The sequence below is a fragment of the Mizuhopecten yessoensis genome, unplaced genomic scaffold (assembly GCF_002113885.1).
Source record: "Mizuhopecten yessoensis strain PY_sf001 unplaced genomic scaffold, ASM211388v2 scaffold8745, whole genome shotgun sequence".
Classification (NCBI taxonomy): domain Eukaryota; kingdom Metazoa; phylum Mollusca; class Bivalvia; order Pectinida; family Pectinidae; genus Mizuhopecten; species Mizuhopecten yessoensis.
This window is the reverse complement of record NW_018407700.1, coordinates 2,074,403-2,087,297: the sequence shown is the minus strand read 5'-3', so window position 1 is coordinate 2,087,297 and position 12,895 is coordinate 2,074,403. Positions and strand designations below refer to the sequence as shown.

The following is a 12,895-nucleotide window of genomic DNA, read 5'->3' as shown; positions in this document are numbered from 1 at the left end:
CTTTTCCTGAATAAATATTATTATTTCCTTACTATCATAATTTAAGATGTCTGCCAAGTGACAGATTTTATAATGTACCCTTTATAAACGTGTATTCGATACCGTTTCGGTGCAATCAATCTACGATTATTTACATCCAATTGACCTTTTTTAATAAGATATCATAAATTTTATTGATATATTTTGACATCTTTGCACATTTTAACCTTTTGTTTCTTGTTTTATGTATTCAGGTTTTTGTGAATGTCTATTGTGTTGTTGTGCTGTTGTTTGGCCCTGAATGACTCAAATTGTCGATGGGCCGTAAAACAATACAAAATGCAAATTAAGATGTAACCATTTTGAAGTTTTCCGAAGTCTTTAAACTACTGAACAATGTAACCTACATCTGAAATTTGCGATAAAATCTCTCGGGCATTTCTTAAGAAATAGCGATAGCAAACTTGAACTGTTAAAATCCAAGAAAATGGACTTGTTCTTTCCGAATAGTTTCAGAATGAAACCTATGGATCAAGGAGAACCTTCGTCGTGAAATTTGGTTAGCTTTAATTTTGTTTAACGTCCTATTAACAGCTAAGGTCATTTGCCGACTTTATAGTGCTATCTCACTGAAACGCCATGCCGAAGCACAGCATTCCGCCCAGTCACATTGTACTGACATTGGGTGGGCCAGTTGTTGCCATTCCCTTTATTGCTGAACGTTAAAGTGTACCCTGAACGTTTTGCTATATCAAGCTATGAAAATACTTCATATTATACAATAAAATACTAAGAAAGTGCGAACGTCGTAGTTGACTCCGTAAAACACACCTTTGGCTCAGCGGCGTTCGCCTCGATATGGGTACACCACAACTGTGACGTCACAAGTTCAACGCTGTCAAAACAGCCCTATAAGCAACATACCGTGAAGCTTCGATCGTGCGTTCGATATGTGAGCTTTTTAGCTACTTATATAATATATTCCTTGTCACTTACTTGTGTAGATAATTTTTAAAGACTACATACATATAAATGGTTTTTTTTTTACAATTTTAATGATAAAATGAACTCCTCCTGAGGAGGCAAACGGTGTGTTGGATGCTATCTAAATGGAAATGTGTTTTTTTTTACATAATTTGTTTATCTAGTGACTGTAAATAATATACTTTTTATGTTTAAATTGATATCTAGAAAACTTGATGAACACCTTTATACAACACAAAACAATTGATTAAAAAATGAGTCAAATTAAGGTACCGCACCCCTTTCTTTACAATATGTAGATATACGATTGGAATTGACAAAAAAATGCACCGGTCCAATAATTTATTCTCAAATTGAGCGGCAACCCGTGTTTTTTTCACTCCCAGTCATAAAACTTGAAACGTTTTTATTCTTTATGCAATCCAATGATTTAGCACATAATAAATATATACACCACTCCTAAGAATATTGCAGAGGGAGAACTTATCCGTTCACGTCTCACAAAGAATAGTAATTTATCAATAAACCACTTGGTCAGATAAATAATGCGCTTAGCATGGTCCAGCATTATTTGCCTCGTTTCTGACTTTCATCTGTAGAGTGATGCAGTTGTACTGATTGGGGTTTACATAATGTAACTATGTGATAGTACTTACGCATTTCATTTATTTATATTTTTCTTGAAATTGATCCCTTATAGTAATATATACGTCTCTGCTTATACATTTCCCCGTTATCTCGTCTGAGGACATTGTTGTTAAATTGAAAAATTGGAAGACACATAATCTACACCAATTGCAATCTACATACTAACTTCAGGTACCCCCTTGCCCTCTTGCTGACATCCCTTTGATGTCATACCTGTACACAGGTACATAGGTGTGTCTTCGGCCTCCTGCTGTCAGCACTGGTGAGTGGACACAGGTGTTTAGTGTTATTTACCTGTACCCAAATTTCACACCTAAGTATGCTAAGGGAGTGGATCGAGAAGATTTTCATTATTTAAATATTTACATAAGATGTTAAATTATAACTTGTGTATGCTACATGTATGGCAGAACCATATAAAGCCATATTAAAGTATTTACGTCTCTGATGTATAGGGAGAAACAAAAATGTTTGAATCTCATAATTCAATTATATTTTCGAGATGAATGTAATCACGGAATTATATTACGTAAGTTTGTTATCTGATTTAGCATCGCATACATAGTTTCTGTAATGTGTACACTTAAATGTGTAACTGTCGATATTTTTCTGTTTATTTGAATTGTAGACCTAACATAAGGAAGACACCATGTCGTCGATTTGTCATTAAACGATTATACTAAAAATAATGACATAATGTTATCTTCAGCATTATGTGATTCCTCATTATATTGTCTATTATAATAAGGTATATAATAATGTGCCTGCGTGATAATAAAAATCTCTGAAAAATCTCTGAATCAAAACTAAAACAAAAATGTATTCGCAATCTGACGCTGTTTGACCATGGCTGTTCTCGATATCGCCTATACCTTTGATGGTGACCGCTAGCTACAGGCGGTGAACTTGTGACGTCACGGCCTATAGGGACCGATTCACCGAGAGTTGCGATTATGCTAATTAGTAGAAGGACAGGTGAAAATCGTACAATTTACAATTCAATCAATCAATCATTTATTTTATTTAAGTGTCACATGTTAATACAAACATAAAAAACAGGTATCTGAGAAATTTAAACATAAAACTATATTAACATTCAGCCATCAATGACTTATGAGACACTATCAATCTTTAAAATTACTTCAATAGTCCATACCGAAGAAATTATAAAATATTACAAAAGGGAAAAGATAAATTAAGAACATTTCCTAAATTATAGGATATATGTACTTAGTAAAAGATGCTGTAAATAATTTTGATTAGAAAAATCCTTATATACAATTTAAAAACATCCTCCTTCTTCGTAACATTAAATATACAGTTTTTCCTAATAAAAATTAGATATTTGGATTGTCCATTAATAAATATAATTTTTCATTACTATCACAATCTTTGAAAGTTTCACAAGAGTTCTCCATCTAATGAAATAGACTAAGTCTTTGGTCACTATACAAAGGACAGTCGCAATTTGTTTCCATTAACAAGGCCCCGATCGTTCCAAAGTCGGCCGAACCAGTCACTTTCGTCCTTCTGTCTAACATTAGTGTTAATGATATTTAAAGTGTGGGCAGGGGGTTTGACTCCGGATTCCAAAATGTTACGTAGATTATACTTTTCGCTCAGCCGAAGTGCTCGCGCGTCCCACGAATTATGTCTCCGCTTCGACCAAACATGAATTTTGTATAATAAACGTCCGTGATCAATTGAATTAACACGGCAATATAGACGAAAAACTTCAGTCCGTTGTTTACTGGGGGAAGATAACCATCCCATGTCTCCAATAACGCCAACCTTCGATGTATTTTTTGTCGCACCTATGAACACCTTCATAGCTCGATTCTGAACATTATTAATTACTTTACACTGAGATTGACCCCAGATGGCAGAACAATATAATAGAACAGGTTGCATAAGGCCTTCATACAACTTTGTAAACACAGCGTAGGTCATTCCACCAGCACAGTAAAACTTGGAAATAAGCAGACCTGGGGCTCGACTAGCAGATTTTGAAAGTTCTTTCACAGCCAAGTTCATATCATCATAGTCATCGAACCAGAGACCTAAGTATTTATAACGGTCCGTACGTTCTAGTGAAAGTACGTTGCAATGGAATGTATGTTGGGTAGCCGATATGCTCCTATGTCTGAAATGCACAATCTTGGTCTTTCCAGCGTTTACCGATAGTCGCCAGCGGGGAGCACCAAGATGACACGATGTTAAAAAGAGCTTGGAGGTTATCCTCTGATGACGTCAACAACACAATGTCGTCCGCATAAAAAAGACAACCTAAACTGACACCGTCAATGTCAATACCGTGTTCTGAAGAATTTAGCTCTTCAATTAAGTCATTAATATAGATTGCAAAGAGTGTCGGGGAGGCTAAACAACCTTGTTTTACACCACGTGACACAGACAGCCAATCAGTATGCAGATTGTTGACGCGTACACAACATGTAACACCGTTGTACAGTGCAAAAACAGCATTATAAATTTCTCCTTTTATACCAGACTGTAAAAGCTTATACCACAAATAGTCTCTGACGACCGTATCAAAGGCTTTAACGTAGGTCTATAAAACACGAAAACGTCGACTGCTTAGCATTTATTCGGTTTTTCACGATACTAGAAAGCTGATCCTGACAACTTCTGTCCTTGCGAAAACCGTTTTGGGCATCGTGTAGAATACCATGTTTTTCCAGCCAGGCGCTAAGACGACGGTTGAGGATATCACAATAGACCTTACAGGGAACGGACAACAAGGTTATACCCCGATAGGTTAATGGTCCATAGGGTCAGTGCTGTTAGGTTTTACGATCGGATTGATCAAACCTTGTTTCCATTTATCCGGAACAACTCCATAGTTGAAGCAATGGCTAATTAATGAAAACATAATATCCACACAAGCGTCATTTTTGAGCACTTCCGCTGGAATATGGTCGATACTTGCAGCTTTTCCAATTTTTGTACGCCGTAGTGCTTCCATATCTTCCTGACGTTGAATAGGTGCGTTAAGGATGGAAATATCCAGATCATGCTTTAATGGAGCCGTGTTTTTTGCAACACGCTCCTTAACCATATCAAAATGTTCCTTGTTATACATTGGAGTTTCCTGATCCGTCGCGTACAGGCTCTCGTAGTCCGCTAGCCAACGCTCGAGGACATCTCGCGTGTCAGTAATAATATTACCATCAATATCTTTAACCTGTAGAGGTATAGCCGTAGACTTGTCATTTACAATCCCAATTTTCCCGAAATCTTTCCAAAAAACCCTCGAATTAGGTTGCTCAAGGTTATTATGCAATTCACTCATTTGTTGCGCTTGAAACTGTCGTTTAATTTACACGTCAATATCTCGGTATTGGGATGACCGATTTTTATGCGGTTTTCGACATTTTTGTTTTTGGATCATATAGAATAATAATATATTCATTTCTATTTTCGCTCAGGGTACACTTTAAGCAGGTAATAACAACTTCCATTTTAAGGACTTTGGTATGTTCCGGTCTGGGGACTGCCTTCCTCACCTGGGCGAACGCTCAATATTCAAGCCAAATGTGAAGTGTTGCCAATCAAGGCGCTAGAAATTTAAGGTAGTAAGAAGTAGAAAGATCCCAAATATTGCAATGGGCGCAGCAGATTTATTTTGGTCACTTAATTTTTGTGTCCCCAAATAGAGGACATCAAAGCAAATCCCCAATTCTGCAGCGGGTTCCCCAATTAGTCGCCTCCTACGATACAAAGTGAATTTTTTCCCGATGCTCTACTTGCAGGGATGAATTAATCTGAGAAAGATATGTTCGATAGTTTTTGAGAAATAATGATACCAAGAATATTTTGGGGACAAACGGACAACTAACAACGGAGCACGATCGAAGATCGACTTGATAAGCCCAACTTATGATTATCATATGGTTGACAAAAAATAGGCCTACTAGGCCAATCAGAGACGTATATAACAATTATGTAATGTAAGTTTGAAACTCTTTACACAAGGTGGCATGTACATGTAGCCTTAAACCAGAGACGTATATATTACGTAATGTATATATGTAATATCAGGGACAGTATATACGTCCCTGGTAATATATACGTCTCTGCTTAAGGTCCAATTAGTGTTTGATGTAGATGAGTATGTAATATATATATTTCAATTAAATAACAAATTGTTAATCAAATGCATGATAAAAATATTATTAAAATAACATAGAACCAGAGGCGTATGTATTATACGTCTCTGATAGAACACGTGGAAGTTGTGTGTCTTAGTCGTGCGAATCTGCGGCTACGAATCTGCAGATATACGATGGGATTTTCAAGTCACGTGACCTGTAAAAAGTGAGCTTCCTGTTGAGCACTTCCAGTGGACTGTTAAAGAAGTAGGTATAACCCACTCTTCGTGTTTTTGTTGTAATTTATCAAATTATAAGACTGCTTACTATATTTGATGTTAAACTAGGTCATTTAAGGGAAGAATGTCTTAGTTTGTATACATTTTACAAACAGGTGTCAAATATTGCAGCGGATAATGTAATGGCATTCAACCGTCTCCTCCTCCCAAAAAGTATCAACAAACAAGTTACGTCTATCAAAATTATGTCGATGGCCCGCCTTCGAACACACTATTAGGCGGTTCTGTTTCTTTTCCATTTTGTTCTGATATTAATCCACCGATTCGGATATATGAAAGAACAAGTTGTTGAATATTCGTCAGTGTGCTTTGAGTGGGTGGGAACAGACGACAGGCGGATAATCAAAACAAACACACGTCACATCGTGTGTTCAATATATATACCCATCCTGTAATAACCGGTCGTAAAATTGTACACACATTCTGTTTAGTTTTCTTCTATTGTTTTGTCGTTTGAGTATTTATTCTACTATGTATAAGAGTTGTCTTTGCGTGGATAAGGTTACGGATGCTAAGTGTTCCACCCTTTTGTAATGTATTGTGTATTGGCCTAGAGGTCATGACGCTTATCACAATCCGGAGTGCATAATACTTGTGAAATATGTAGGAAATCCGGGTGTGGTCTGAGATAATTTGACCTGCAATATTACTGGATAATCACCTATCAAGTTTTCAGAATCCCTTGATTTATGTAAGTGATGTCCAATGACAAATTCTGGTTTAATAATGTATTGAATGACCAATGATATGGATTCTAATCACTAAGTATTCATAGGTGTTTGAAATTCTGACTGTGAATTGAGATAAAAAGCATATAAAAAAATAAGGGTATTACTATAACAGTCAGAATTTCAAACACCTATGAAGTATTGTTAAAAAAAATACTCGCATTCAAAAGCTTGATGCGCTGTGATTCTTCCATTGTCTTCATAAACACTTTCATTCCCAATAGATGCATATGCATGAAATTCAGTTGATATTTGATATGTAATGGGAATAATCAATTATATAAATTGTCAATAGTGTATTTTGAGGGAATTTGGTTTCATATCATGAATGTGTCTGTTGCAATTTTTATAAACTTCGATTTTTGTCCCAGCCAAAACACCATGACTACTGGTTAAACAGTTCTGAATCCCCTTAATTCTCCATTTGTCAACATTATTATTCTACCTTAAGCCAATATTAGATAATCAATTTTATTTATAAATGAAAATAGATCTATACAAAATAAATTTTAGACAAAAAAGAATTTCAGACAATCAATTTCATAAATTTATGTTAAGTCAAGATCTTTGCCTATTGACTTTATAAAAATAAATACAAAATATTTCCAAACCAACCAACCCTATCATTTTTTTAGAAAAAAAACAGAAAAGCACAATAATTGTTTATATGCCTCAATATGGGCTAAAACAAGTTCATTTTTCAAGTTCCTGATAGTTTATTAAAGTAAAAGTGGTTTACTATATTGAGTTAGTGTGACCATCAATTTAACCCATTCAACCGAAACAACACATTTGAACCTTACCATACAAGAAATGTGGCAAATCCAGTTTAAAACTAGGGGTGAATGAGTTAATTTTAATAGCTTATTAAATTCTAAATATATAAATCTTGATTTCATACTGTCTTATGGTTCATATTATTGATGCGGTTGTTATATAAACATTGTACATTTCAACATATATGTATGTACATATACTTGATTTGGTTATATAAAACATTCCTACAAAACTTTTACAAAGTATATTTTGTCTACATGAAAATTATTCATGTTTTACTTAAAAAACGTCCAGTACTATGTATAAACATGTCATGATCAACTTTATCTGATATCTTCTCTTTCAATGATTGACTACACTTCACTGACTGTTATTACCATATATTTTTTTCATAAATAGATTATGAAGTTCACTTATACTGCATTTGTTTGAAATGTGATTCCATTTACATTACAGAAAGAAACTGGAAATGTGAAACTTTCTGATTGGATATGACAGGTCGCATTTTACAAGACCGTGGACGGATTGCTAAAACACGATGAGTAAGTGTTGTTACATGCTTTCTTCCTTTATTAAACAGCAGGAGATCGGCTTAAACCCAAATACATCTTTTAGCATTATATGAATATTGCTTTGCATATGATATATTTGTAGATTATAATATTATTGTAATGTAATAATTTTCATACACATCATATACATTGTGTTACACTGCCTATACATATATGGATGAAATTATGCTCTAGATCTGTTGATCATGAAGCCCAATTTTCATCCTGCACCGGTAAAATCCATATTTGTACTGCTGTACGTGTTTCTTTTTCCATTCGGTATATAATATATTCATCAAAATTACCAACAAAATGTGAAATCCCATAAGATGTATTATCTGTACAGATAGATACATATATATGATTATACTGGAAATAAAAAAGCATATACATGGCTTTAAATCTCATGAAACATCTGACATTCCAAACACCTTTCTTTCTAAATTTTGAAATTATTTCAACCAACCAGCAGACATAGCAACATTCATCAGCCCTTTTATAATATTCTTTAAGCGAACAAGCTTGATCAATAGTGCTAACATGTTTTCTCAAAACCTATTTTCAAATTGGTTCTACCATCCCATCAGAGGACATCAGAGAAAATTCAGAAATTGTGTTTGTGCTTGATCTTTTTGTATATAATGGTATTATTACAGTTTCTTTTATCTACGTATATTTAATATTCATTTTGTCCTAAAACAGGAGCAGGTTGCTTTCAATGTTTAACAACTAATGTTTCCATATGACCGTAGCTATCACTGGAGAATTAAATTAGTATAGTGAACAGATGTCTGTAAAATAAAAATAAATGAAGTGATAGATATACCATGTACTATATTGTAACTTTTAGAAGCCATATCTGTAAGTGATATGATATTGTACGAAAGCCTTCATACTCATAGATATAATTGCTGTAAATTTCTACTTGTCCGACAGACTCATCTAATTTTATGACCAAATTTACTCTTCCAACAGCAGAAAACACTTGTAAGGATTTAAAGCATACAAGTACTTTTCTCAATGGTGACAAACGTTGGTAGTGTTCTGGATATTTTACAGTAAAATATGCTTATTATGAAGATTATTGTTGCTTGTTCTTGCTTATTGTTTTAAAGTCATCAGGCAAGGATTTGTCTCAAAACAAATGTTTAATATATGTGTATGTACATGGTTAGTGGCCATACAACCTAAGATTGCTGCATTAGTGTTCTCATGGTCCAGGTATTAGGTATGTACATGTACATATGTGAAAGTTAGCCAACATGTTCTGCATGAATGTCACTCAGAGATTACCTCCCTTACTGGATATTAGGGGTGGGAATTGTAACTTTATGATTATTTAGGAAAATTTGCTGTACATTTCTATTCCTACGACAGGTAACAAGCAAACTATACACAGTCAAATTGTTAAGTAGGGTTAAATTATTGGAATCCACATGTACACAAGTGCACAATTATGCTGCAGCTTCCTTGAATGGACCTACACAATTGTTTGCTTCTGGCACCTTACACCAGGATATATACTACACTTACTGGACATACATAATTTACACACAAAGGGCTTAATTCTAGGTACCCACAAGGACTTCACCCATGATAGACATGGAATAAGTGTTTATTCTTGGATTCCAATCAGCTACACTCCACAAAATAGACATTAATAATTAAGGTCTTATTTCTGGACCCCATGTATTCACTAATTCCTCGATCGTACATGAGACAGCATATGTAGATCTGTTGGTCATCTTACAAGAGACCACCTAAGAATTGACATGCAAATAATCATTTTTAGAGAAGTTTTCTTGGACCCCACACTTGGAAGTATCCTGCATGCCATTCATGACCTTGACTGTCCTGGAATCAGTGTGTAGTCTTAGCTACATCTATGCAATTCCTATTGAGAACTTGATCAATTCCTGACTGGTCATGATCAGTGTCCAGTACCATTAAATAAGCTATATGGTAGCTATATAGAGGTCACTATACCCTCATCACAGACACAGTGGTCTGTTTTCTATCAGAGGTACTTGACCTGAATGAATAGTGTTACAAAGATTTATAAGTGTGCCAGAGAAAGTGTAATCTATATTTACTAACATGTATCACCTACTTAGCTCAGATAAACAAGGCCACTCTCTATCTGTCCCATTAATAACCAGATATATTGTGTCAGTGAACTTACAATCTGCCCTCCTAAGAGCTCCAGGCTTGCCTTGGATCTAAAGTGTCAAGTTCTAAAACAAAAATTGTAGATGCTGTATGTGGTCAGTAAGATAGAAACAGGATTGACAACAGACTCTTCTGATCATCACTTTCGTAAAATAGAAAATAGGTTCATAGCTACTATTATTACCTGTCTAAATGTCCTTCTTAGAAATGGAATCTTCAATTTTCACTCTTGAAAATGTCAATGACTTGTAATTATTTATCTGTATGTTGTGTACCATATATACTAAAGATATGGAATCAGATATGGAATCTTGATCTTATATATTTGTGGGAAGTATAATGGTTCTGATAACGCCAAATTGCAATATTATATACAGTGTATATACACTGAAAGACACAGTATCAACACTGACACATACTGTAAAATGTGATGTATTACAGTGGTTTATCTAGCTTTTTATAAAGTGAATCCTTTCCTATCACATTCTAAAATGCAGAAAGTAATTCTATGAACAGTTAGTAAAATGATTGACAAAATTTTGAGTATTTAACTTGACTCACAAGTAAATAAAGTGCTGTGTTAATATTATACCAGACCGTGTAAACACATATAAATGTTGATGTTGCTGCTTATTTATAAGATGAATTGTCATTAGGTGGAATTAAAGAGGGAAATGGCAGACAGCACTGATCAAAGCATACTTGACAGCTTACTTACATTTGTAAAATGACTTGTGTATTTAATTCAAGCACTTAAATTTACTGTGAATTTAGGTTATAAACTGCTGATTCATCTGGAGTTTTAAATATATATTTATTTCTATACAATTCTGATAAGGTCCTGAATGGAAATACACTGACATAATGGAAGTATGTTTACAACACTAATGTATATAGATAAGAATTAATGAACTCATTTAAAAAGAAAAGGTTATACAATCCTATATATTCCATATTGTTGCATAACGATATGTCATGAACAATTTCCTAAATAAATCACAAGTCAACGCTGTTAAACCCAGCTGGCATCGCAGAAGTACAAACTGAAAATAGCCTCATAAACTTGATAAAATGGCACATTAGTAAAGCAGCCAGGGCCCATTTTTCTCTATAACAGGAAGATAATGTGTTATGAAATTACCACTTTACTAGTAGGTAGCAGTGAGTTCAGGGTACATTACACAATGTAGATGCTATTGTACAACTTAGATTTCAATCATGAATGCCAACTATGTGTGTCACTCATTGTAATGACATATATTTATCCATTGTCATGTATATGATTTGTTTCTGTTGTTTAAATTTTGACTGGTGACATGAGGAAATATTAAAAATATTTTGTTTACATGTACCTATTGTCTCAAACTTAACCTCACTGACAGCAAAGGAAAAGGGGCTGAATATTAAGACATTGATTTTTTTTTACCTTTGAGTTAAGTGTGGATTGAAGTTTTAGATGTATTCGCCTGTACAAAGATTAAATTCTTTCTGTTATCTCATTCACCAAACATTACTCTTGCACATGTCCATGTTGACACAATGAATAATGTACATTTTTATTTTTCTAGTCTGCTACTTCTGTATAATCTTTTTTTCCTTTAAATGTTTTACCTGGAGTTTTATAAACAGCCTAATATAAGCATGCTTTTTTATTATTTCAATATAATGTTTATAATATTTCAACCAAATAGCAGTTTATGATTTTTTTCTCTCTAAAAGTATATTTCAGTATGGACCAAGTTAAGATGAATACAAAAATCTTGCCTAAGGATGGACCTTACACATAGTGAAGGTGCTATAAAGTACACCTGGCTAGCTATCAACCAGACTGTTGTACAATGTATGTGTATTTGATAAAGATCTATGAATGTGATGGGCTGCTGCATTAGTTATAACCCCTGCTGCTGTATCTGTTTTGAGTCAGAGTTAGTGCCCTTAATTGGTATATTTTCATATGAGTCATAAAGTTCACTTGCCAAAAGTCCTCACGATCCTTTCTGTGAATTTGTTATGTGCATTGGTTATTATGTAGAAACAGGTTTAGGTGTCTCTAAATTTGTTTTTATATTGCAGGTATCTACTGGTATAATATCTAATAAACATCTTAATAACCATAATGCCCAGGGTAATGATATTTGGTCAGTAGCATGCTCGGATACAGGGCTATTCAGTTTTTTCAAATGAATGACCTTGACTACTAGTCAAGGTCACATAAGTCAAATATGTTCGAAATTTTGAAACAACTTCTTCTGGAAAACCATGAGGCCCAGAATGTTGATATTTGACCAGTAGCATGCTTGGATGATGGGCTTATCAAGGTTTTTAGGTCACCTGAGCTTTAGCTCAAGTGACCTATTGCTATCCGTTTTCGTCCGTCGTCGTCCGTCGTCCGTCGTCCGTTAACATTTTACATTTCAAACTTAAAGTCAAGTTCTGCTGGGCCGATTGAACTGAAAGTTGGTAGGAATGATCGCCTCATGGTCCTGACAAAGTGTTGTTATTTTTCGGGTCGATCAGAAATCCAATATGGCCGCCACGGCCGCCATTTTGAAAACCTATTTCAAACTTAAAGTCAAGTTCTGCTGGACCGATTGAACTGAAAGTTGGTAGGAATGATCGCCTCATGGTCCTGACAAAGTGTTGTTATTTTT

At 34.5% G+C, this 12,895-nt stretch overlaps 1 protein-coding gene across 1 annotated transcript in view; it reads left to right on the top strand.

Annotated features, from left to right (window-relative positions):
* The first annotated feature begins 5,909 nt into the window (after positions 1-5,909).
* LOC110456449 (USP6 N-terminal-like protein) overlaps positions 5,910-12,895 on the top strand; it is a 35,748-nt gene continuing 28,762 nt past the window's right edge. The window contains exons 1-2 of the mRNA XM_021507224.1: positions 5,910-5,987; positions 7,981-8,066. Of these exons, the coding sequence (XP_021362899.1) occupies positions 8,063-8,066 (4 nt within the window). The 5' untranslated portion in view covers positions 5,910-5,987; positions 7,981-8,062. The remainder of the gene's footprint in view (positions 5,988-7,980; positions 8,067-12,895) is intronic.